This window comes from Neophocaena asiaeorientalis, unplaced genomic scaffold (assembly GCF_003031525.2).
Source record: "Neophocaena asiaeorientalis asiaeorientalis breed wild unplaced genomic scaffold, Neophocaena_asiaeorientalis_V1.1 scaffold202, whole genome shotgun sequence".
Taxonomy (NCBI): domain Eukaryota; kingdom Metazoa; phylum Chordata; class Mammalia; order Artiodactyla; family Phocoenidae; genus Neophocaena; species Neophocaena asiaeorientalis.
The window spans coordinates 1,871,512-1,898,110 of record NW_020172627.1 but is presented as its reverse complement, the minus strand read 5'-3'; the positions used below and the strand labels follow the sequence as shown (position 1 = coordinate 1,898,110).

The following is a 26,599-nucleotide window of genomic DNA, read 5'->3' as shown; positions in this document are numbered from 1 at the left end:
TTGCACAGTCTTCATATCTACTTTTAATTTTTAATCTGCTGTTGCAGGTAAGATATTAAACTTTTTCTTTTTTTTTTAAACTAGAGGACTTCAGCTGAAGTTCAGTGCTTTTCTGCCAAATTCCTTCTAACTAGATGCATTCAGAAAGGCCCTACTTTACTTTCTCTAATCAATCACAATAGCCACCAGTTGTTTAGTATTCATTATGTATATCGTGCAGTGCAATCTTACTTAACTTCATTTCAAAGATGAGAAGACAAACTCAGAAATTAAATAACTTGTCCTTATTTTCTTTAGCTTGCTTTCCCAAGGCTTCCTAAAAACTTACAGCTTGTGTCTATATCATCTCTTTTTCGAATTATCCCCAGTAAGATGAGTTAACGTGTACAGAATCACGATTGTTGCACAGATTGTTCTAGCACAGTACACTAATGGTATAATGGTTAATCTGAAATATCTTGAGGTTGTGTAGTGTCAACTCTATTGGAGAAAAATTTTAACCTAGTTGCTAATGCTACCAGTAGCCCTTCATTTCAACACAAACATGAAAACATGTTTTAGCCTAGTGGGGCATAGACAAATGCCAAGAGTAACTTCGGAGACACCCACTATGTTTTATGTTGGAGTTATGACTTTGGTTCTGCTTTTACCCTTTATTGGGAATACAGGGCAGTATTACAGTCTTGGATTATTAAATGAATAAATGTGGTGATACAGCATTGACAAGCATGACCTGAATTCTGGGAGTAAGTGGTTGGTTTTCCAGTTCAGGGGGTAGGAGAAAAAACAGGTGCAAGATCTTCTTTAAAGGAGAAGAGAGCCACATTACTCAGCCACCAAAGGGTTTTGGCTTCAACTCATTAATGGCTGGAAGGAGTGCCAGTCCTGGTCAACCATCCATGATCTTCATCACAGCAAACTGTAATCTCCTTTTTCAAACTAGTTGCAGGTAAAAGAGTAAATGACTCCAGACTGACTTATAAATTGATCTGGATGACTACTAAAGTGTCCTCCGTTCACCAGCTAGTAATCTTCAGAGAGACTGTTGGAGCAAGGAGCCTCTCATGTGCTCCCAGTTATTATATAGCGCGTAGAGGCCCGTAAGGGTTAGTCCTGCCAGGCCGCCTCGTGCCACACCTCGAAGACCACCTGCAGAAGAAAAACAAGAAAATAACAGCCTTGTATTGCATACTGTCCTAGCATCACAGGGTTAACTAAGAGTTTCCTAAAGCTGAGACACACTGTTCATGTTTATGCAGATTCCATCCCAAACAGGAGAATAAGCTGTAAAAGTAATAAAAGAAACCAAGACTGAAGTTCAGGAGAGAGAGATTCCCTAAATCAGTTGTTTAATACATAAGCTATACTTTCATATTCACAACGTTTTTTTCCACTTTTAATTTCACAATTTGTATCTAAGATCATCAGCATAATTTCTTGACTTTTCTCAATCTGACTTGATCCTAGAACACTTCTGGACAAGATCTTATGCTTATCATTGAAGTCACAGCCAGATCAGTAATTAATTCCCTGCTAGTCATATAATTCAGAACTTGGGACTTCCCTGGTAGCACAGTGGTTAAGACTCCAAGCTCCCAATACAGGGGGCCCGGGTTCGATCCCTGGTCAAGGTACTAGATCCCACATGCATACTGCAACTAAGAAGCTGGTGAGCCATAACTAAGGAGCAGCCCGCTGGCCGTAACTAAGGAGCCTGCCTGCTGCAATGAAGACCTGGTGCAACCAAATTAATAATAAGAACTTAACTGACACTGTCAACTGATTTAAGGCTGTATGTAAACAGTGACACCCTCTTTGAAAACAGTATTAACAGCCTTTGGACTCTGCACAGGTCCTCTAAATACTAACTCTGAAGACTGAAGACTCAAGACAGAATGGTGGGTGATGGCTATAATCAAGCTTTGAGTTAGATGCTGATGAAGCACCAACTCCCCTGTTGCTTATTCCTACCCTGATGTGTCAGAAAATCTCAACTAATGAGAATGAGGCACTTAACATCATACTAGTTGAAAAACATTCAAGGATTAGACTTTGAACTGTTTCTGCTTAACAACAAAAGAATTTTTCATGTGGAAAAAGATTAGGAATAGATATTTCATTTGAAATGCAGAAACAAAAATGTTTCAGTCAGTTATCTGAAAATAGTCCCCAAGTCTAATAAGAGGAATGGGGGTACCCAAAGAAGCTTTTAAGAAATATTTGATGTTCTCTTACAGTTTCACAAATAAGTAGGAATCACAGACTTCAGGTGTAGCCTATATTGTACCTATGGAGTATTTGTTCCAAGTCACATGTTAGGAAGGCAAAGGTCCAGTGGTTATACCTTATTATAGGCCCTTTAGCTACAAGCCAGTAAATTCCGTGAAATTCATGACACTGCTGAGTTAGAATGCTTCAGACCAACCCTTTCTGCAATGAAAGTCTTGCCAGATGGCTTCAGATGATAAAGGGCCACTCCCTCTAGGAGGCTCTCTAGCCTGAAGACTTAAGATAGCTGACCTGCTTAAGCTTCAACTATGAAGTGCCCTAATTATCTCTCTTAAACAGACCCAAACAGAAACTGCAGGCATCATCTGTAAACAGCTGTCAAATATGTGGGAAGGAGGATCAGAAACAAAAAAATTAATCAAAGTAAATGGGAGATATCTCCTAGAAGTCTACATCATCTCTTTATATCTTGCCACACAGACTACGCATGACAGTTGAATTTGCAACTATATTCAGTGTGGTTGCAAAATTAGAAAAATGATATAGGGGAGGTAATTGAAAGCACAATAATTTCGCAGACACCATTTCCTGGGACCATACATTCAACTTCAAACTAACTCCCCTAGACCTTTGGCCGATTACAGGTCCACAGGACTCTGAAGTCTGTCCACTGGTTTAGAATTGGCTGCAAACTGTTACTTTCAGTTGGCCTTTTGCTTTGAGTGTCCTAGGAACATGGTTTCTACTTGGCCATTTTAGAAGGATCTTCACTCTACTCATCTATCAGATAGCAAGCCTCCCTGGATATAGGTACTAGGGGTAATAATGAAATTGGGAACTATAAGGATTTAAGATTTTGGAGACATAAGTGGCACACTGTATCCTTTAAGAAAAACTTATCCCCTAGAAAGCCTTCTACTTTCTGACCAAAATGAAACAAACTTAGTTCAAATCAATTATGTTACTTCTCTGAAGACTAGAAAAAAGTTGTTTCTAGTAAGAAGACACCAAACATACGTAAGTGCTTGATTTACTAATAATCACAGTAACCCTGTTTTAGTTTTAATTCTTTCCATTAATTTCAGGGTTTTCCAGCTGGTTGATCTGTTAAAAGTTTGACAGCCTTGGCTTTAGGCTTTCTGTAATAAAACAACTTTTGCCCAACTAAACACAGGAAGTCGATTAGCAAATAAACTTGCTTTGAACACAGAGTAACCAAATGAGGCCAATGGTTAATCTCTATAAAGCAGAACAAACATGAGACTTGTGTGTCACAGTTTTATCTTCTATCTTTTGGATACTGATACAACTCTTCCAGAAAGGGCAAATATCACCCTCTTCTAAACCTGGGAAAATGAGGCCCAGAATATTTAAACGCCTGGTTTATGGGGTATAGAGCTGATCACTGGCAGAGCTAACACACTGAACTGAAAATTATTTTAGCACAAGGGTCAGCACATTTTTCTTGAAACGACCAGAAAGTAAATATTTTAGGCTTTGAGAGTGCAAAGGCTATGTAGGTACTTATATAACCATTAAAAATGTTAACTGTTTAAAAATGTAATATACATTCAGTGAAGAGACAGGTATCTGAAGAGACAGCAGGAGTCTGTGGCCCTTGCTTTAGACAAACAGCCTTACATACACAGAGATGGCTACAAATTCCATTCAACAAATGTTTGTACTACTTAAATTTTTTTGTTAAAACTATTCTTTAAAACTGTGATAAAATATGCATAAAATTTACCATTATTAAGTGTACAGCTCAGTAGCATTAAGTACATTGGCGTTGGGCTACCATCATCCATCTCCAGAGAACTTTTTTCATCTTACAAAACCAAAACTCTGTGCCCATTAAACAATTCCCTCCTCGCCTTCCCAATCTAATGCCTAAGTTAATTTTTATTATGTTGATATATCTTTACTCACTTTAATTTTTATTTTTATCAAAGTAGTCCATATAGATAATTTTAGAAGTCAAGACAGTACCAAAAGATTTTAGTGATGCACAACAGCTGGGGTCCTCATCGTTCCTACCCTAATTCCCAGTTCCCAAAAGCAACTACTTTTAATTCTTCGCTTTTTACCTGCATGTTTCTAAAGAACATCTTTATCTTGCTATTTCTTGATATTTCAATCCTAGATATTGTCTCTTGACTTCCTACTAGGAAAACTGTGTCAAGTCTCATAAGAATTGTACAAAATATGCTTATGGCAGAAAGGTTTATATGTTATCTCATTTACAACTCTCTGAAGGCAACAGTCACCCCTGTTTTATAGACAAACTCAAATTCAGACAAGTTACTCTCCTATTTACACATTTATTTAGGGATCCAGTGCTAGTCAAACTCAGTCTGACTCCAAAGCCCAGTTTTTTTCAGCATACCAAATTGCCTCCAGCATAGAGAAAGGAGATTATCAGGGAAATTTCTTGAAAGGGGTACTAACAATTGAGCTGGGCCTTAAGGATGGACTGGATTTCAAAATTATCTGTTTGATCATACGACATGCATGAGAAAGCTGTGGGAGAAAAGGCTGGGAAGATAGGTTAAGAATAGAAAATGGAAGGCTAGGGTGAGAAGTTTGAATTAAGATAGAAAGGAAGTGTGTCATCATCACAGGCTCCTGGGTAGGGAGTATTAGAATTAGAACCTTCCTTGAGGAAGATTAAGCTAGAAATAGTAAGTAGGTAAGAGACTGGAGGTAGAAGTCTAATGTCAAAATGGTCAACGGAAAATACTGTTAGAGAAGTTCAGGGCTTGTGATAAGGGCCTCAACTCAGGTGATGGGTGTGGTAAACTTCATAACTGATGGAATGAGGGGACAGAGAAAGAAAGGCAGAAATCAAAGGTGATTAGGCCTGCTTCCTGCTTCTTGTTTTTTCTTTCTTGGTTTTGTAACAGAGTGGAAGCAATAGGTGGGACTTTGAACTGCACTTCTGGGCTTTCCTGGGCTTCCCGTACCACTGCCCCATCCAGTCCTTCCTTGCAATGCCAGCACTTCCATGCAGGACCAAACTCACTAAAATATCCCAGCTGTTTTTGAGCCCCCACGTTACAGTGTCCTTTTAGGACTAGTCTTTCGGTGGCTGTTTTTCTGCAGGTGGTAGGGAGTGTCCCAGACCCCTTTGAGAACCTTATGGAAATTTTAGAGGATTTAGAAACCCTGACTTAACATCTCCTGGTGTAAACTCTGTACTCAGGAGAAGGGTGAAAGTTTAACTCTCTGGAAGTTACAATAAACAATTTAAGGCTTGTAAGTAAATGGAAATGCTCTAGTACTTAGATGGTAAGAATTAAAGTCCAGGTAAGCCAAGTCTTTACACTGGCCTATGAAGTTCTATCATCTATATGATTTGGTCCCTTCCCACTTTTATCACTCCAGATTCTACTATTGCCATTGCGGAGCACAGGCTCCGGACGCGCAGGCTCAGCGGCCATGGCTCATGGGCCCAACCGCTCCGCAGCATGTGGGATTTTCCCGGACCGGGGCACGAACCCGTGTCCCCTGCATTGGCAGAGGGACTTTCAACCACTGCACCACCAGGGAAGCCCTCCCATTGCCTTTTAACTCCCACTTCAGGGCTTTTGTTCTTGCTGTTACCTAAATTGCTCCCTCCAGACATCCACCTCACGCTCCCTCATCTATCCATCTTTGGTCAGATATCACCTTTTCCTTGAAGGGTGTCTTAAAACACCTTGGTACATACAGTTTTCCATGTATGCCTTTGTGTGCTGTGGGATAAACTGCTGAAAATTAGATGACTTAAGCAAAGGAGGTACATATTTAAAATAGTAATAACTAATGCCAAATTGCTCTTCAAAGTACTTGCTTACCTTTGCCAATAAGCATCGTCTACCATCACTTTTTTTTTTTTTTTTTTTTTTTTTTGTTTCCCCCAGGTTTATTTTTGTACATACAGTTTTCCATGTATGCCTTTGTGTGCTGTGGGATAAACTGCTGAAAATTAGATGACTTAAGCAAAGGAGGTACATATTTAAAATAGTAATAACTAATGCCAAATTGCTCTTCAAAGTACTTGCTTACCTTTGCCAATAAGCATCGTCTACCATCACTTTTTATTTTTTTTTTTTTTTATTTGGTTGCGCCAGGTCTTAGTTGTGGCATGCGAACTCTTAGTTGCTGCATGCATGTGGTATCTAGTTCCCTGAGCAGGGATCGAACCCTAGCCCCCTGCGTTGGGAGCATGGAGTCCTAACCACTGCACCACCAGGGAAGTCCCTACCATCACTTTTTAAAAGCCAGGTTGTGAAAAATATTACCTTAATGTTTTATTTTGCTTTTCCCTGGTTGCTTGTGGGCAAACTTCAATTGTTTATTGGTCATTTGCCTTTCCTCCTGAAGGGCTTTGTCATATCCTTACTCCACTTTTTACTGGGTTGTTGGTTTTAAGTGATTTGTTGAAATGTTTTATACATTATGGCAGTTAGCTCTTTGGAAGAATGTTGATGCCAGTAACAGAAATAAAGAAGTCATCAAGAGGCTGTTTGTGGCACATGAAGTTTAATTTTGAAGGCCTGGCATTCATTGAGAAGTAGTACATTTTAACAATAACCCTGATAATTGCTTAATTTGAAGAACTGTATTTGTTTATTTTCTTTTACTTAGCTTGCTTTTATAAGGTGACTTTCTCATGGAAGGCACAGGATTAACAGGTAAGGAATTTTCTGCGAGGGGGAAAGGGGCACCCATATTTTTTGGTTTCTGAGGTCTTGTTTCCTGAAGATAAGTGATCAGGTCTCTTCAACATTCCTAAACTTACACATAATAGCAAAACTACAGCTGTTCTCATTCTGGTAAAATACTGGTCATTAGATTTCCACATGGCATAGGAAACCTAATAATGACATTTCACATCCTCTGAAAAATATTTACAGAGTTCATTAAATAAAGCATTAGATCGGAAGTAAAACCACACCATCAGAATTATTCCTTTAGCCTCTTTTTGGTCTGACAACTACCCACCTTCTCATGTATTTTCCCTCATGGTTTTTCTTTCTACAAAAGTAGCTTCCATACCTAAATTGAATCATATTGCTTTCATTCTAAACCCCTTCCTTTAAAAAAAAAAGAAAAAAATTCCTGTTCTAGAAGAGTAAACTGGGGATTGGAAAGATTTTAGGTCAACAGGAATTAACCATTCTCTAAATGTAAACTTCTTTCCTCAATGGTTTATGCTGATTCTACACTAAAGAGTGTCTAAACTCTTTTCCAAATCCTTGAATCTAGAAGTTTTACAAATATTCCTGCCACACAAAACTCATAATTCTGTGCTCTGTCTTAAGTAGAGTGTAAACCAGAAATCAATAAGACACTGATTTGCCTTTTTTAGAGCAATTCTGATGCGCTGAGTTAAATTGTTCAGCCAGGAACTACGAACCAATGTTGGAATTCTGGGTCAGCAGATTATTTACCTCTTCTGCGTTCCCCAATTGCGGTGGAAACTGAAATCTACTTGTCACCAGACATAGAATTAATGAATATTCTTTTCTGCCCTTTCTCTTCTGAGCCAAGAGCCTACGCTTCCATATTTGATGTTGGAGGTGTCCCAGGTGGTGTTATAAATGCTACTCCCGCAAGGAAGTTCTGGACACAGAAAGCTAGGCTCTCCTTTTCTGGATAATACCAAGTATTCAGCCTTTCCCTTTTTATCTTTAAAATACATGTAATATGTCTTAAATGAGATGGTAATTCAGTACATTTTTATACTCAGGACTGCCCTCAACACAGGAAATGCCGTAATGGCTTACCTTGAGCAAGAAAATGGGGATTGGTGGGAAATGAGCTGGAGCTTCAGTGCCATCCACTGGGGTAGCTGCTCCCCAACCTCAGCTCCAGCCATCTGCCACCACACATAATGTGAGCTTAGTGCCTTCCATTTGTTCAAAAGAAGCTAAAATTTCTAGACTTTTGTGTGAAATCTCCTGTTTTTTAAATTTTAATTTGATTTTTAATAAACATAGTTTGGGCCAACTAAACTCTTGATGGCTGAGTGCCACCCTTGTGGTGCCAATTAGGGTTTCCAATTCCTTTGTCTGATCCCAAAGATTTTCAATGTGGAAGTATTTTTAGGTTTTTAACAAGGTTCTTCTATGCCAAGGTAACACTTTCATGGACATAAAAGGCATTTACTGTCTTACTCTACCTGGGAGCTCTGCTGATGTGCGTAAGCACACGCAGAAAGTACTGCGAGCTCTTAAGAAGAAAATTCCCAATGTGATCCATTTTCAAAATTTAAAAAGCCTCTTACTCTCAGTTATATCAGGAAATTTTGCATTTTACAATTCTGTTGAGACTTCTCTCATTTCTTTCCAGTAAAAATGAGGCCAAAATGCTACTTGATATTTGTGATAGAGGAGTTACATAAAAACGAAATTACTCAATCAAGTGTCTAAAAGCATAATAAAGCAATCAAACAAATAAAAGTGGTTTTCAGAGGCTTGAGTATAGAACATATGTAGTTTAGGCAATTTAAAACAGAAATGTGAGAAAAATCTGGGGCTGTCACTAGTTATATGATCTTTTAAGAAAGATCATCTTAATACCGTGCTCATCTATAAAACTGGGGTGTGATGATTATCACTTCACAAAGTTTTAAAGGAAACAAGTTATATTAACTGATTATTGCTGAGAGTGTAATCATAACTCAGTGAATGTTAATTTCTTTTCCATCTTAGAGGAGAATTTGATATTTGATCTTCATCCAGTTAATTCTGACTCAACTCTCAGGGTTCTGATTTTTTTTTTTTCCAAAACTGAATGGTATTTAGTCCACCCATGTTCATAACAGCATTATTCACAGTAGCCAAAGTAGAAGAAACACAAGTGTCCACTGACAGATGAATGAATAAACAAAACGTGGGACATACGTACAATGGGGTATTATTCAGCCTTAAAAAAGGAAGGAAATTCTAACATATGCTACAACATGGATAAACCTTGAGGACATTATGCTAAATGAAATAAGCCAGTCACAAAAAGAAAAATACTACATGATTCCACTTATGTGAGGTACCTAAAGTAGTCAAATTCAAAGAGATAGAAAGCAGAATGGTGGTTGCCAGGGGCTGTAGAAGGGGGAAATGCACAGTTGTTGTTTAATGGGTGCAGGGTCTCAGTTTTGCAAGATCAAGAAAAGTTCTGGAGATTAGCTGCACAACAATGTAAACACACTTAACATTACTGAACTGTACACTTAAATGGTTCGGATGGTCAATTTTATGTTATGTGTATTTTACAAAAAATAAAAACCAAAATCCCAAACCACAAGATGGCAGAGAACATTATACTACAAAAAAAAAGTATAACGTTTCCTTTGAAACTACAGTATGGATATAAAAAGCATACTTCAACTGTATTAAGAGACAGCTTCACTAGTAGTACCTACCTGTACATTTATACAACATGCCTGTCATGGTTCCAGCTGCTACTGTGTTGAGGTCATCTTCTGCACCTCGTGTTTTTTCAATGATGACACCAAATGCACTATAGAGCAAAGCTATAGGGGAAATGGAACTGATCAGTAATAAAAAGGTAAACTGAAAGTCAGTGTGGCAATTATATTTAGATAAATGTATTGTACAGACATTATAAGTATTCACAGACATATAAACAATGATCACTGGAACACTATTTGTAATAAAAAAGGCCTAGCAACAAATAAAATGACCTTCAAGAGGGGACTGATCCAGAAAGAGACTTTCTACATAATGGAATACTATGTACTCACTTAAAACGCAGGAAGAGCTCTATTCACTAATATGTAAAGCAGGCACATGTGTGTATGACTCTGGATATGCAAAGAAAATGTTTGGAGAGATTCAGAAGAAATTTATTAGCTATTTATGGAAAGTACTACTGGGGAGTCCCAGAAAGAATATCTTTAATTTTCACTTCCATTTTATTCGTAACAGCTGTACTTTGGGTTTAGAAACAAAAACAAAACACATGCATTTCTATTCTAAGAAAAATATGACTTCCAGAAACGTGAGATCTGGTTCCTGCACATGTAAAAACCCTAACACTAGCACTATTTAGTTTTAACAAGATCTTCCCCCAAACTACCATTCTCTTATGCCTGTAAAGACTGATTAGCCATGAATGCATTAACCCTTCTCCTTACCCTTTCTCAAAATTATAGCCACATTTGACCCCTCAAAATTATACCAAACTCAGCCTTACAACTCCTCTGCTGTGATGTTTTTATACTTTTATAAGGGCTCTTCTTCCCGTTTCAATTTATTTAGCTGAAACTAAACTTGAGCAGAACATTGTGACTGGTCACATTACAAGGGAAACATACAGGGTGACTGGCCACCCCAGTCTGCCCAGAATTGAGGGTTTCCTGGAACAGGAAGTGCTACAACTGAGAAAGTCCTAGGGAGACCAGCACGACTGATTACTCTGGGCACACAGGTACAAAGGAGGGTGACTGTGCTTGGTGGAAGGGCACTGGGGTCATGGGCAGCACATGGAAGCAGACATTTACTATTACAGTGTGAAAATGTACTGCTTCCAAAGCCTATGACAAGGCCAGGATCTCACTCTGTTACACAGAGGCTTTTCCTATTTTTTTTAACAATATGCCTACATTTTATCTTACTTAATCTGCCACAAGTAAAAGATTTTCAGACTTTCAAATAAAGTAAACTTTGGATTAGGGCATAAGTGCCATAAGTAGGCTTATTATAAGTCATGAGTCATCAAAAGAGTCAATCATTCATAAACATTACAGTATGAAAGCATTTGGTCCTAAGTACTACTAAATTATCCCTTCCTTAGAACTGCAAATGTTTTCAATGTCTACAAAGGCCCTATTACAATTCTGGCAATTAAGTCTGGGAAATCTAATTAGGTAAAGAGAATGATGAATGCTCTATTAGGAAAACTTATCAGGATGGCTGAACCTCTCCTAACAAACAAAACCATTTGCCTTAAACCTAAATTATTTTAATTGCATTTAGTTAAAACATGATTTTACTTGGTGTCTTGCTGAGACAGGAGAGTATGCAATGCTTAAAGCATTTAGAAATGAATGTACTTCACAATGGTATTAGCAGCTGGGATTCTTTTGTTATACAGTTTATGGTCTTCTCCTAAGTAGTATCTATACTACTCACCAGAGTGGATTTAAACATAATTTTTAACATCCCAGGACCAGGATTTTAGTTGATCAAACTGTTCATAATACATGTACATTCTTTCTTTGCAGTAATAATAATCTATTAAAAAGTGAGATATCTACTTACCCAGAGAACCTAGAGTATTAGCCCAAAGTGCCCCTTGCCTGGTCACCATATTCAAGATCCTACCAGGGCAGAAAGAGAAAGAATCTGTATTTAGAACCAGTATTCCTTTAGTATTTAGAAAAACCATAATAATAGCAATTTTAAATGTATATACACAAAGTTTTCTTAATTTTAAAACTTAACACCTCCTCAGAATTCAATTAGGATAGCTTTTACTTTATATAAATATAAATGAAGATTAGATTAAAAACTCCAACATTTCTGGGCAACAAGTAAATTCTGATTATTAAATGTGTAAAACTATTAAATATATAAAAGGTTTGAATGATATCCGGGAATGTATTTTATAAAGTTTACAGACACTGATCTATGTTAAAAAAAAAAATGACATAACAGACAAACTAGCTTATAATTAAGTTTCTTATGTGTGTGGGGTAGTATGTATACTCAGAATGTTAAGTAGAATCAAAGTGTGGAATATCATGGAATATAAAGCAAACTTAAAGACAAATACTAAAAGGAAAAAGTCATCTAACTAGAATACATGAAGAAAGTGCACTCTGTGTCTGCTCCCAGACTAGAACTAAGCAGCCGAAGTGAATGCTTAGCACACTCTCAAGGAAGCACAGCGCTGCCCTCATCCAGTGCCAGAGGTCACCAGAACAGTGACGGAGGCAACTGGAGGAAGAAGACAGAACACTGCTCTCCCAGCAGTGTAACACTGTCACAGGAATGGTTCTGTCCTGACAGCTGACTACTGCTGGAGATCATAGAATTACAACAACAAACAGTAAAAGAACTCATTTAATTAAAGCACTCGTTTAAATTAATGCTCAGTAATAACAAAAATCTGTATTACTTTTAAAGGATTATTTAAAAAATTAGTAATGATTACAAATATTATGTTACACATTTAACTAATCTAATTATGGTACATATTTACTAATATATTAAGTTTAGCACTTAATTGTTTTTCATTTATAACAAGCATCTAAAACTATTAATTTTCATTACTGTATTGCTGGTGGCACTGCAAATTGCCAAAGTCCTTTGGAATGTGATCAGGCAACACCACTTAACTGGGCCCTTACCTACTTCCCACTTTAACCATCTCTCAATAGATTAAAGGCAGAAAGTAAGGAAACTTACCCAAGATCCCAGAACAGTAAGCAATGAAACTGGGCTTTGAAACTACATAGATTTGTCTGGCTTGAAACCCAATTACCTTTCCATTTTTAAAATGTTGTCTCTTTATTTGAAAGATCAGAATGATTATACTAAAAAATGGTATGTAAGATTTTAAAAATCTGACTTCAGAAATGCAAACCAATTTGACTCTCCCCCAAAATTAGTAACTATGATGGTTTTAAGAAACAAAGGTTATCTTTTCTAAGAGACCTTCCACTTTCAAATTGGTGTTCAGTAATATGATGCTGGGGATTTGTTTCAAAATAATATGGAAGGGAAGAAGGAGGTGGGACATAACTGGTCCTGGTGCTGGCTGATGGCTGTTGAGCTTGGGTTATAGTTCATAGATGTTCACTGTACTACTTTGTCTACTTTTGTATAGATTCAAAATTATCCACAATACAAAAAGTAAAAAAAAATTGGAGTAAAGAACGAATATTAAGAATATAAATACAAAAAAAAAAAAAAAGAATATAAATACAAAAATATTCAAGGATCTGAGCTTGTAAAGCAAGGGCAGTGATCCATACAGTAGTAGGAATATGAAAAACTTGACAGGCCTTCAGGTTTCCCAAGGTCCAATTCTAACACACTGCTGCCATCTGCTGGCTAAGAAACATATAAGGAAAATGGAGCTTAAAGGGTCCTAAAGTAAAAACCACAAACCACTGAAGAACACATACTGTGTGATTCCACTCATATGAAGCATAAAAACATGCAAAACTAAACAATATATTATTTAGGGAACAGTAACAGGAACTGGTCATGTTTATTCCTTAATCAGGGTGAACATACATGTTATATACACTTTCTGACCTTAATTGCACTTTCCCTTCTTTGCAAACTTCAGTTTCCTAAGAGAACACTGTCTTACTCCTTTTGGAACCACCTCTAAGTTCTAGGGATTTCATTTAAATTTTCTGCACCTTTGCACTTAAGAAAAGGAGAGTGAAGTCAATGAGCAGCTCAAGTCAAATGTCGGCAGAGTTAGCAAAGACTCTTATGTGCTTCTTATTTCTTCACTTATCATGTCCTACGCTTTTGCACACCCCTGAACAATCCAAATAATGTACTAGTAATTCAACAATTTGAAAAGCATGTTATATAGGCCTGCAAAATGGAACAGGTGTAGCTGAGATGTTAGGTTAGGATAGCACCAGCTGACAGAGGGACACTGACTCAAAAATCACTCCTTCTAAAAGCTTAGACCCAGGACTTAATTCCTAAATTCCTTTTATTCTGAATAAGGGAAAAACAAAACAAAACACCGGAAAAAAAAAAAAACTGACCAAAAAGTATACCAATACTCTAAACAACCGTAATCTCAAGGTTGTGCTCATCAAGCCAACAAAGTAGAGATTAATATTCAAACATCACTATGTCATTACATGAGACTTACTGTACATTTCTTGGTTTGGACCAGGCCATGTTCTGGGTTTCCTTCAGTCCTAGCCGTAGACCATTCATTGCCCCAAACGCAGCCCCTGGCAAATCATAGTAACAATTCATTCAAATAATCAGCTATATATTAAAAGAACAACTATATTTCTGATTCTTTTTCATTTTTATTTAATAATAAGAAAAATATAAATAATGATTTTCAAAAAAACAACCCTGAAGGTGATATTTTAATTGCCTTTGCTTTTAAGCACCTCTGACTACTTGGACTGAGGATACTTAAAAAAACATATATAAATACCAACCTGTCATACAACATCCTCCAATGGTAAAGAAGGCCAGTTCAAATCTGCCCCGGGTTTTATTAGCGCCAGTTGGTAAAATAAACTCATCTGTATCCTACAGGGATAACAATGAAAACCAAGTTGAGCTCCCCTTAAGACACAGTACTTGGCAAAGTGTTTAATTTTTCAAAGGAGTTTTTCACATAATGTAAATCCATATATTAACTAAAACTCAACTATACTTAGTCAAACAAAAGTAAAACTTTCTGCAACAAAAGGAACATGTAAATCAAAATTAAATGAAATATACAACATATATAGTTATACTCATTAGTTCTTAGGAGAGATTCTTGCCCAGAACTTTGCATCTTAATGTAAGTTTGATAGATTATAGGAAATCTGCCTGCATGATAAATTTGAAAGTTTAGGAAGGCCATCTCTAGAGAAATGTAAACTGAAAGCTATGAGAGATAACAGAATACCAGTCTGGAAGGAGAAAATAACTTTCACTCTGTAGCTACTATTTATCCAGCATGATTTTACTATATGTAAGACCAATGATCATAAAAAATGAGCAGAAACTATAAAAGTACAACAGTTTGGATTACTTACACAAGGGCAAAAATCACCTCCTTAACTAGTTGTTTGCAGGGGATATATTCCTTTGATAATCTTAGAAAGCTTACTAGATCCACCTTCTAGTAAATGCATACACAAAATTTGGTACGAACCCCCTGAAGGTCAGCCAAGAATCCCAGGTTGAGAAGTGCTACTGTAAGAGCACAATAGGATTGATTTCGCAGTACAATCCACTTTTTTATGATGAACAAATACATTTTTGCCAAGCTTTCCATACAAAAATGATTAAAATGAGCTCCTGAAGGATAGCACACACCCTTAGCAAAAAACACTAACAAGTAAACATCCCTTTGGCAAATACTGACCTTTGGTAAATGCATTCCTGATTAGGAAAACTGTACCTCTGCACTGATTTTTGACTTCTGGCTCGTGCACACGTTCTTATCAAAAACTGTACAATAAACAAGCCCACATACTCTCATCACACAGAAATGGTCTGCTGGGCAATGAGAAGCAAACTCTAAAAAATTCAGTGTCTAAATATATTTATTATACATAGATCTGTAAATTCTGGGTGTTTCCTGACTTTTCAATTAATGACTTAGTTTTAAATTGTGCTTCCTGTTTGAGGTTTTTAGGAATGGTATATTTAATATGATGAGGTAAATAATTATCCTTCAATCCAGAAATGGATCACTAACTACACATAGGAAATATAAAAAAAGATGGTCATGATTAACATTAGTAAGTATTGATACAAGTGCATGTCATCACCGACTCATTCTTCAGCTAGTGAGTCAACCTTGCATTCCTGAGATATCCAACAACTACTCTTTGAAGCCTGATGTTGTAAACTGAGCTTTAAAAAAACCTACTATTTGCAACTATATCTGTGTTGAATCAGCAACTTCTCCAAACTGAAAAAACAAAACCCACAAAAACAACCAACCAAAACCCGAGGCTAATATAAACCTTAAAATGTATAACCCCCTAATTTCAAATGTTTGTATTCATGAGACCACTCTTATTTTCATAGGCTTTTGAATAATAATAATCTGATCTAATTAAATAAACTCAGGTGGTATTTTTTTCCCCAAATGTAGATTTGGTTCAAGATTTCAGTAAAAAGATTCCCACTTTACACTTTCATTTATACTTAACTTAGTATTAATGACCTCTTATAACTTTGTAACTACTCACTCCAATATTTTTTATTGGGGTGCTTTTAAAAGTAATTACTTGTTGCTTTTATTTATGTATTTTTTAAAAATTTTATTTATTTATTGGCTGCATTGGGTCTTCATTGCCATGCGCAGGCTTTCTCTAGTTGTTGTGAGTGGGGTCTACTCTTCATTGCAGTGTGCAGGCTTCTCACTGCGGTGGCTTCTCTTGTTGCAGAGCACAGGCTCTAGGCGCATGGGCTTCAGTAGTTGTGGCTCGCAGGCACTGGAGTGCAGGCTCAGAGCAGTGGCGCACGGGCTTGGTTGCACTGCGGCAGGTGGGATCTTCCTGGACCAGGGCTTGAACCCATACCCCCTGCATTGGCAGGCGGATTCTCAACCACTGCACCACCAGGGAAGCCCTACTTGTTGCTTTTAGATATAAATCTTTAATTTGTGCTCTGATCACTGCTCCTTCTGATCACAGAAGTGCGTACAAAGAAGCAGGCAGCCATTGTTATTGTACCCTCTCCACCCCCACTTATTCCAGGGGCTTTAAAGAAGAGCTGGGAGCTGGTCTCCTTGCTGCTTCCCCGTTCGTGAACTAGACATTAAAGACTAGAACATTCAAAAGCAATTGCATAAAAAGGAAAAATTAGAAAGTGACAACACACACCCAGGAAAAAGTTTACGCTCAGAAAAGAACTGAGAAGAGCTTAAGTTTACATTTCAGGCTGGTCCTTGGCACATAGGCAGACTGTAATAATTGTAATAATAATAAAAACCAATAACCAAATAAAAGCAAACCTTGGGGAAGGGGGGAGAATCTGATTTCCAGAGTTACCCACATTATTAGAGTCAAACATCCAGTTTTCAATAACAAAAAATCACAAGGCGTACAAAGAAATAGGAAAGCATGGTCCATTCAAAGGAAAAAAAATAAATCAACAGAAATGTCCCTAAAAAAGACCTGATAATAGGTCTACTAGGCAAAGACTTTAAAGTGTCATAAAGATGCTCAAAGAACTAAAGGAGATGTGGAGAAAGTCAAAACAATGTATGAACAAAATGGAAACAAAGAAATAGAAAACGTAGAAAGAAACCAAAAAGAAATTCTGAAGCTGAAAGAACAATAGCTGGAAAATTCATTAAAGGGATTCAAAGGCAGATTCGAACGGGCAGAAGAAAGAATCACCGAACTTGAATACAGAATAGAAATTATTCAGTCTTAGGAAATGGAGAAAAAAATGATTGAACAGAAGTGAACAGAGCCTAAGGGGTCTGTGGGATACCACAAAGCAGACTAACATACAGACCATGAGTTATAGAAGGAGAGAAAGAGAATGTTTGAAGAAACAATGGCTGAAAACTTCCCAAATTTGATAAAAGAGATGCATATGAACATTCAAGAAGCTCAATAAACACCAAGTAAGATACATTCAAAGACACCCATACTGAGACATGTTAAAATCAAACTTTCGAAAGCTAAAGACAAAGAGAGAATCTTGAAAGCAGCAAGAGAGAAGCAACTTATCACATACAAGGATCCTCAATAAGATTAACAGCCGATTTCTCAAGAGAAACTTTGGAGGCCACTAGACAGTGTGCTGATATATTTAAAGTGCTAAAAGAAAAAACTGTCCACCAAGAACCCCATATTCAGCAAAACTGTTCTTCAAAGTGAAGGAGGTATTAAGAAATTCCCAGATAAACAAAAGCTGAGAGAGTTCATGACCACTAGACCTGCCCTGCAAGATATGATCAAGGGACTCCTACAAAGTAAAATGAAAGGACACTAGACAGTAACTCAAAGTCTTATGAAGGGATAAAGATATTAATAAAGGCAAATACATGGACAATTTAAAAAGTATTACTGTAACTTACGCTTTTGACTCCACCTTTGTTTCCTACATAAAGTTTAAAGCATTTAAAAGAATTATTAGATTATGTTTTTGACCACATGATGTATACAGATATAATTTTGTGACATCAACAATTGAGAGGGGCAGGGACAGCTGGTAAAGGAGCAGCACTTTTGTATGTTACTGAAGTTAAACTGGTATAAATGCAAATTAGTGTTATAACTTTAGAATACATTTTAAAAAAAGGTTATAAGAAAGGAATTTAAACACTTTCCTACAAAAAAATCAAATAAACACAAAAGAAGAGATTAATGCAGGAAGGGAGGGACAAAAAAGCTAAAAGCTTATAGAAAATGAATAGCAAAATGCCAGAAATCTCTCCTTATCAGTAAACACTTTAAATATAAATGGATTCAACTCTCTAGGCCAAAAGACAGATATTAGCACAATGGACTAAAAAACATGATCCATTTATATGCTGTCTACAACAGATTCACTTTACAGCCAAAGACACAAAAAGACTGAAAGTGAAAGTATGAGAAAAGATATTCCACACAAATAATAACCAAAAAAGAGCAGGGTGGCTATACTAACATCAGAAAATATAGACTTTACAGCAAAAAAGGTTACAAGAGACAAAGAAGGACATTATATCAATAAAAGTCTCAACATAGCAAGAAAATATAACAATTATAAACATTTACTTACCTAGTAACAGACCATCAAAATATATTAGGCAAAAGTGATGGAATTAAAGGGAAGAATAGAAAGTTCTACAGTAACAGTTGGTGATTTCAAAATTCCACTCTCAATAATGAATAGTAACTGTTATAACCAGATAGAAAATAAGGAAATAGAGGAGTTAACACATTAAGTCAACTAGATCTAACAGACATATGCAAAACACTGTACCCAACAATGTACACATTTTTCTCAAGTGCACATAAGTCATTTTTTAGGATAGACCATATGTTAGGCCACAAGTTAAGTCTCAATAGATTTTAAAAGACACCATACGAAGCACCTTTTCCAACCACAATGGGATGAGTTAGAAATCAATAACAGAAGTAAAACTGGAAAATTCACAAATTCGTGGAAATTAAAAAAAACACCTCCTTAAACAATCCATGGATCAAGGAAGAAATCACAAGGGAAATTAGAAAATACTTAAGAGATGAGCAAAAAAGAACACAACATACCAAAACTTGTGAAACTCAGTGAAAGTGGTGCTAAGGGGGACATTTATAGCTATAAATGCCCACATCAAAAAATAAGAAAGATCTCAAATCAAAAATCTAACTTTACAACTTAAGGAACTAGAAAAAGAAGAAACTAAACCCAAAGCTAGCAGAAGAAAGGACATATTAACGATTCGAGCAGGGATAAATGAAATAAATTACTAGAATCAGAAATGAAAGTGAGGACATCACTACTGATTCTACAGAATTAAAAAGGATTATAAGAAAATGTTATTAACAACTGTATGCCAACAAACTGGATGCCCTTGATGAAATGTACAAATTCCTAGAAACACAAAACTCACCAAGAAACAGAAAATCAGAAGAGACCCATACAGTAAGGAGACGGAATCACTTATAAAAAAACTCACAACAAAGAAAAAGCCCCAAAGCCCTGGATCTGATGGCTTCACTGGTACATTTTACCAAACATTTAAAGAACTAACACCAGGCTTCCCTCGTGGTGCAGTGGTTGAGAGTCCGCCTGCCGATGCAGGGGTCACGGGTTCGTGACCTGGTCTGGGAAGATCCCACATGCCGCGGAGTGGCTGGGCCCGTGAGCCATGGCCACTGAGCCTGAAAGAACTAACACCAATCTGGGGGTTCCCTGGTGGCCTAGTGCTTAGGATTCTGGGCATTCACTGCCGTGGCCTGGTTCAATCCCTAGTCAGGGAACTGAGATCCCAAAAGCTGTGTAGCAGCGCAGCCCAAAAAAAAAAAAAAAAAGGACTAACACCAATTCTTCTCAAACTTTTCCAAAAAACTGAAGTGCAGGGAATACTTGGAACACTTCATAACTCTTTGTATGAGGCCGGCATTATCATACTGAAGCCAGACAAAGACACTACAAGAAAAGAAAACTACAGACCAATTCCCCTAATGATCACTGATGCAAAATCTTCAACAAAATTCTAGGAAACCAAATCCCACAGCATATTAGAAGGGTCATACATCATGACCAAGTGTGATTTATTCCTGGGATGCAGGATGTTCCAACAAATGAAAACTGATCAATGTAATAGATCATATTAACAGAATGAAGGGGAAAAACCCCACATGATCACCTCAATTGATGCAGAAATAGTATGACAAAATCCAACATACTTTCATTGATAAAAAACACTCAACAAACTAGGAACAGAAGGAAACTACCTCAACATAATAAAAGCCATATATGAAAAATCCACAGCAAATACCATACCCAAAGATGAAAGACTGAAAGCTTTTCCTCTAAGATCAGGAACAAGGCAAAGGATGCCCGTTTTTTTTTGCCACTTCTATTCAACACAGTATTAGACATTCTAGTTGGAGCAATTAGGCAAGAAATAAAAGGCATCCAAACTAGAAAGAAGTAAAATTTTCTTTTTTCACAGATAATCTTATATGTAGAAAATCCTAAAGACTGTACCAAAAAAACCCTGTTACAACTAATAAGTGAATTCAGCAGAGGATACAAAGTCAACACAAAAAATCAGATGCACGTCTACAAACTAACAGCAAACAATCTGAAAAGGAAATGAAGAAAACAATTCCACTTACAATAAAATCAAAAAGAATAAAATACTTAGGAATTAATTTAACCAGGGAGGTAAAAGTCTTTTACAAGAAAACTACAAAACTTGCTGGAAGTAACTTAAAAAGACATAAAGAAATGAAAACATATCCCATATTCATGGATCAGAGACTTAATACTGTTATGATGTCAGTATTACCCAAAACAATCTACAGATTCAATACAATTCCTATCAAAATAGGAATTGACATTTTTGCAGAAATAGAAGAACCCATCTCAAAATTCATATGGAATTTCAACAAACCCCAAATAGCCAAAACAATCTTGAAAAAGAATAATTCTGGAGGACCCACACTTATGAATTTCAAAACTTACCAAAGCTACAATAATCAAAACAGTGTGGTACTGGCATGTAGACCAATGAAATGGAAGAGAGAGCCCAGAAATAAACCCTTGTACATATGGTCAAACGACTTCTGGCAAGAATGCCAAGACCATTCCAAGGGGAAAAGACAGTCTTTTCAGCAAACAGTACTGTGAAAACTGGATATACACATGAAAAAGAGTGAAGCTGGACCTTTACCTAACACCATATACAAAAATTAACTCAAAATGGATCAAAGACCTAAACGTAAGACGTAAAACTATAAAACTCTTAGAAGAAAACACAGGGGAAAAGCTTTGTGACAATGGATTTGGCAATGATTTATTGGATATGACACCAAAGGCAAAGGCAACAAAAGAAAAAATACAAATACTGGCCTTCATGAAAACTTAAAACTTTTGTGCACCAAAAGACAACGTCAACAGAGTAAAAAGGCAACCCACAGAATGGGAGAAAATAACTGCAAATCATGTATCTGATAAGGGGTTAATAATTAGAATCTATAGAGAACTCCTAAAATTCAACAACAAAAAACCAAATGAACTGATTCAAAACTGGACAAAGGACTTGAATAGACATTTTTCCAAAGAAAATACACAAATGGCCAAGAAGCACATGAAAAGTTGCTCAACATGGCTAATCATTAGGGAAATGCGAATCAAAACTATAATGAGTTGCCACTTCACACTCATTAGAATAGCTATTACCAAAAAACCCCAGATAATAACAAGTGTTGGTGAGAATGTGAAGAAACTGGAACCCTTGTGCACTGTTGGTGGGAATGTAAAATAGTACAGCTACCATGGAAAACAGTATGGCAGTTCCTCAAAAAATTAAAAATACAATTACCATATGATCCAGCAATTCTACTTTTGGATATATAATCAAAAGAATTGAAATGAGAGTCTGGAAGAGATATTTATACACCAAAGTTCATAGCAGCACTATTCACGATAGCTAAAACATGGAAGCAATCCAAGTGTCCACTGGACAGATGAATGGATAAGCAAAATGGAATATTATTCAATGGAATATTATCCAGCTTTAAAAAGGAAGGATATTCTGACACACACTACAATACAGATGAGCCTTGATGACATTATGCTAAATGAACTAAACCAGTCACAGAAAAATAAATACTGTATGACTCCAGTTATTTGAGGTACTTAAGAGTATTCAAAAATCAGACAGAAAGCAGAAGGGTTGCCAGGAGCTGGGGGGAGGTTGGAGAAAGGAGTTATTGCTTAATGGGTGTAGAGTTTCAGTTTTACAAGATGAAAAGCATGCAGCTGGTAGGTGGTGATGCTACAATATTAGGAATGCATTAAATACCACTGAACTGTACAGTTAAAGATAGTATATTTTGTTAGTGTATTTTATCACAACTTTAAAAAATGGAACAAAACCACCAAACCCCAAAATCCTTTCATCAACTAGTATCAGGGGGCTTCCCTGGTGGCGCAGTGGTTGAGAATCTGCCTGCCAATGCAGGGGACACAGGTTCGAACCCTGGTCTGGAAATATCCCACGTGCCGCGGAATAACTGGGCCCGTGAGCCACAATTACTGAGCCTGCGCGTCTGGAGCCTGTGCTCCGCAACAAGAGAGGCCGCGATAGTGAGAGGCCCGCGCACCGCAATGAAGAGTGGCCCCTGCTTGCCACAACTAGAGAAAGCCCTCGCACAGAAACGAAGACCCAACACAGCCATAAATAAATAATAAATAAATAAAAATTAAAATTGCAAAAAAAAAAAAAGAAAACTAGTATCAGGAAGAGATGCAAGCTAAATCCCCAGAGTCTGTGAGGGAAAAAAGGGTGAATGAAGACCAGAGACTTGGTGCCTCCAGATGCACATATCACAGATCAAGTCAACATAGGTACTTGGGGTTATTTTTTTAAATGGTAAGATAAAGGACCAAATTAGTAAAATCATAAAAGGACTAGTCTTAATCTTACCTGCACGAGATACCGTGGATCCACATTTAAATAAGGAGACAGAGGGTTCATACCAGTTACTAGAGAGAAAACAAAGCATTATATTGCAATAAAATTTTAAAAAGTTATTTCGTTTAGCATTAATTTTGCTCTTGTTTTGTGTGTTTTGCAATTTTGATGCACAGGCTCAATGAATGTGTATTTCTCTACCACTTTCTTGGTCTTATCCTTCCTGTCTGGCAGTTTAGGGGTTGCCTCTTCCTGGTGCCCTCAATCTTGCACTGGTGTCTCAGGATCTCATATCAACAAGATATTGGCAGTGACGTGGATCAAATAATCAAAGTAGCAGGAAGCATAGCCCAGGTCAATAAAAAGCTAATTTCTTTCTACTTTACTACAAAAATGCTTGACAACTATACAGAATGCAAAATAAAATTGACCAGAGACCAATCAATTTTATGAGAAAAACATCGTTTGGGTTATGTGTTGTGTATAAATATTCTAAGGCAATTCCTTCAGATCTTAGTGTTGACAGTTGTTGACAGATTTGATTTACAGGGTAGAATTCTTAGGTCATCACCAGAAGGAAGGGGTCAGGGCAAAAGAAATGGGCACTCTCATAGGGCCAGACTTGAATTCTACTACCTTTGAAGATAGAAAAATCTATCAAGGAAAATCAACTTTCTCACATTTTAAATTTAATCTTTGGATCTTTTATCTCAGCTGATTGTTCACAAACCTATCCATTACCCAGGACTCTGGTCTTCATCAATTCAAAGTCCTATTAATTCTATATCCAATATCTATCCTGAATTGTGTTACTTACCATCTTTATTGCTACCACCCTAGGCCAACCACTAAATCTCACGTAGACTGTAGTAACTATCTCCTACCTAACCGGACTCCTTACTTGCTCTAGTCCCTCCAATTCACTTTCTAAATGGCAATTAAAGTGATTTTCTTTTAAGAAAAGGAAATCAGCCTTAACGGCTTCCATTTACACCTGTAACCAAATCCAAACTCCTTACAAAAGGCTTACGCAACACTACCTTAGCTGCCATTCCTTGCCCCTCTAATCTCATTATTATCTCCCACCAAACCAACTCCAAACCAATAGCTCTGTAGATACAATGACCTAAGAGCTGATCCTCAAACACTTGCCTCCCCCCAGGCATTTGTACTGTCTTCGGGTCACAGCTCAAAGGGCAACACCCCTGAGTTGCTTTCCCTGGACCATTCTAAAATGGCTTCGGCTCCCATCACCATCTCAGGATCCTTTTATTGCCTTTACACACTTATCACTAACTGAAATATTTTTTATTCATGTTACTTGGCTCACTTCAACAGGATGTAAGCTCCGTGAAAACAGCACTCATCTTTTAAGATTTAAATACTGTAGTCCTGCACCCAGAAAAGTCCACCTCAAGTACTCAGTGAATGGTGTTCACCCCTTGATCTCTTAATTTACCTTCAAATCTTAATTAACGTAACAATGCTTCTTCACATTAAGGCAGTGCGCTTTGTGCTCCAAAACTCAAAGGTCCTGAGACTAATATACAAACTACATACAATTATATCCTATAACTTATTACATACAAACTATGTTCTAGATTCAGTTTTTTTTAAACTAAATTTATCTATTATTTATTTTTGGACGCACTGGGTCTTCGTTGCTGCGCGCAAGCTTTCTCTAGTTGTGAAAGGGGGGCTACTCTTTGTTGCGATGTGCGGGCTTCTCATCGTGGTGGCTTCTCTTGTTGCGGAGCACGGGCTCGCAGGCTTCAGTACTTGTGGCAGACGGATTCTCAACCACTGCCGACCAGGGAAGTCCTAGATGCAGTTCTGACACAGGTGACACTAGGAACTTTAAAGGGCGTTTTTGTTTTTGAGCATAAGAGACCTAAAGAAATAGTACAATGATTCTCAAGAGAAATCAGTTTTATGAAGCGCTTATCCTTCACCAACTTCCCACTATCTTTAACTCCAAGTTCTGTTCATCCAGTTGAATACCACAGTTAGAAAGTTCCAAAGATCTGGAATACATATTCACACTACTTAGGAGAGGGCACAGGCAGGGTATTCGTGTTTCGGCACCCTAGATCTTGAATAATTTCCTTTCCTAAAATTCTTACCGGCTTCTTTCTTCATGCCTATAAAAGTTCTCTTCCAAGTTCCTCCAGTTGTCTCGAGACGTATTTCTTTCTCTCCTGTATGCATTAGTATTGAGTGTCTTACCTTGACGGCTACTTCGTGGTTTAGAATGTGACTTTGTGCTAAAAAGTTATGTATGGGCTCGATACGTGGAATGCATTTACTTGCAAAACTGGGCGCTCTTCTGCACTTAGGGCCAAGCACACAGCCCAACACACAAGGAATTTGCGAGAGGAACGCTAAGACACGAAGCTTGAATATAAAAGGAAGAAGACATGCAACATCTCCTGGGTCTGGGTCAAACACAGAGAGCTTCTCGGAGTCCATGGCTCCGAAGACTCGTTCAGTGCTAAAAGAGCGGCCGCGCAGACACACTAACCCCACCACTGCTACTGAAGCTTGTGACCGCCAGCAAAAAAAAAAGGGAACAGGGCACATCGCAAGTGTAGCGTGGCCGCAAGAACCAGTCAGAAATGTTCGCAAGCTAGGCCCGATACTTACGCGGGACTCCGGCCAAATCCGCGTGCGAGTAGCCTGCTCCACCGGCTCCGAAAAAGCCGGCCAACCCCCCTGTGGTTTTGTTGCCGCTTCCGCCGCCGCCCTCCATGGTGTCGCAGCAAACTGCCCGTCTACTTCGCCCCGCCGTCTCAGGCCGAGATCGCGTGCTCGGCCGTTTTTCCTCTGTAATAGTGGGGAGTCCCGCGTTACCACCACCTCCTTCACAGGTTGACCTTCCGGGCGCCGGCGCCCGCTGAACCTCGCACTTCCGCTTTGCGACAGCTTACGTCCCGGAAGCCGGAAGCGCCTGACGGCAGCTTTCCGGTGGTGGGAAAGTGAACGAAGCTAGAATCAAAGCGGCGCATCTTGAGGAAGGTGGGGTGCCTGTGGAAGAGGGAAGGCAGGCGACTGGATAGGGTCTGGCTCGGGAGGCCGGCAGAGCAGCAGCTGCAGAAGCAGGCAGCGGCATAGAGGGCATGGTGTCGGGAGGCGCTGAGAAGGAGGCGCAGTCCGTCCCTCCCAGGGTTAGTGAATGAGGCTCTCCGCCCGGGCTAGCCCGGGGACTGTGCGCTGCGGGTCCCAGCATGAGTGCGGGCCCCGGCTGTGAGCCCTGCACCAAGCGACCCCGCTGGGGCGCCGCTGCAACTTCTCCGCCGGCCGCCTCGGACGCCCGGAGCTTCCCCGGCAGGCAGAGGCGCGTCCTCGATCCCAAGGACGCTCCGGTGCAGTTCAGGGTCCCGCCGTCCTCGTCAGGCTGCGTCCCGGGGCGGGCGGGATCGCACAGAGGCAGCGCCACCTCGCTTGGTACGTGGGGAAATAAAGCTCTTTGTCCTTCGCCTCGGCCCAAACCTCTTCTTGGTCTCTGAGGAGCCAGGGAGCCCAGCACCGCCCCCCCCCCGCCCCTTTTCTG

General features: G+C 38.3%; 2 protein-coding genes and 1 non-coding gene across 5 annotated transcripts in view; 1 reads left to right on the top strand and 2 right to left on the bottom strand.

The window, feature by feature from the left end:
* Window positions 1-609: 609 nt before the first annotated feature.
* LOC112395709 (mitochondrial import inner membrane translocase subunit Tim23) lies at window positions 610-25,930 on the bottom strand. The gene is made up of 7 exons (XM_024739052.1): window positions 25,693-25,930; window positions 23,062-23,120; window positions 14,390-14,483; window positions 14,086-14,170; window positions 11,499-11,557; window positions 9,638-9,748; window positions 610-1,149 (listed from the first exon to the last, which is right to left on the bottom strand). Exons 1-7 carry the CDS (start codon window positions 25,796-25,798, stop codon window positions 1,034-1,036), a joined length of 630 nt encoding a protein of 209 aa, XP_024594820.1. The 5' UTR covers window positions 25,799-25,930; the 3' UTR covers window positions 610-1,033.
* Window positions 12,060-12,263, bottom strand: LOC112395762 (small nucleolar RNA SNORA74). Its single transcript, XR_003002432.1, has one exon. It is a non-coding gene; the product is annotated as a small nucleolar RNA SNORA74 (small nucleolar RNA).
* A 95-nt stretch (window positions 25,931-26,025) lies between the features above and the next one.
* The window catches only part of PARG (poly(ADP-ribose) glycohydrolase), a 116,563-nt gene continuing 115,989 nt past the window's right edge, over window positions 26,026-26,599 (top strand). For all 3 annotated transcript variants that reach the window (XM_024739051.1, XM_024739050.1, XM_024739049.1), the window contains exon 1: window positions 26,026-26,493. In XM_024739051.1, coding sequence (XP_024594819.1) covers window positions 26,274-26,493 — 220 coding nt within the window. In that variant the 5' untranslated portion in view covers window positions 26,026-26,273. The remainder of the gene's footprint in view (window positions 26,494-26,599) is intronic.

What these genes read in the sequence shown, in the direction of transcription:
- LOC112395709 (XM_024739052.1), bottom strand. Translation starts at nt 25,798, where the DNA reads ATGGAGGGCGGCGGCGGAAGCGGCAACAAAACCACAGGGGGGTTGGCC. An exon ending in GGATTTGGCCGGAGTCCCGC is followed by an intron (nt 23,121 to 25,692) that starts GTAAGTATCGGG and finishes TTTTCTCTCTAG; the next exon opens with TAACTGGTATGAACCCTCTG. An exon ending in TGGAGGATGTTGTATGACAG is followed by an intron (nt 14,171 to 14,389) that starts GTTGGTATTTAT and finishes ATGATTTGCCAG; the next exon opens with GGGCTGCGTTTGGGGCAATG.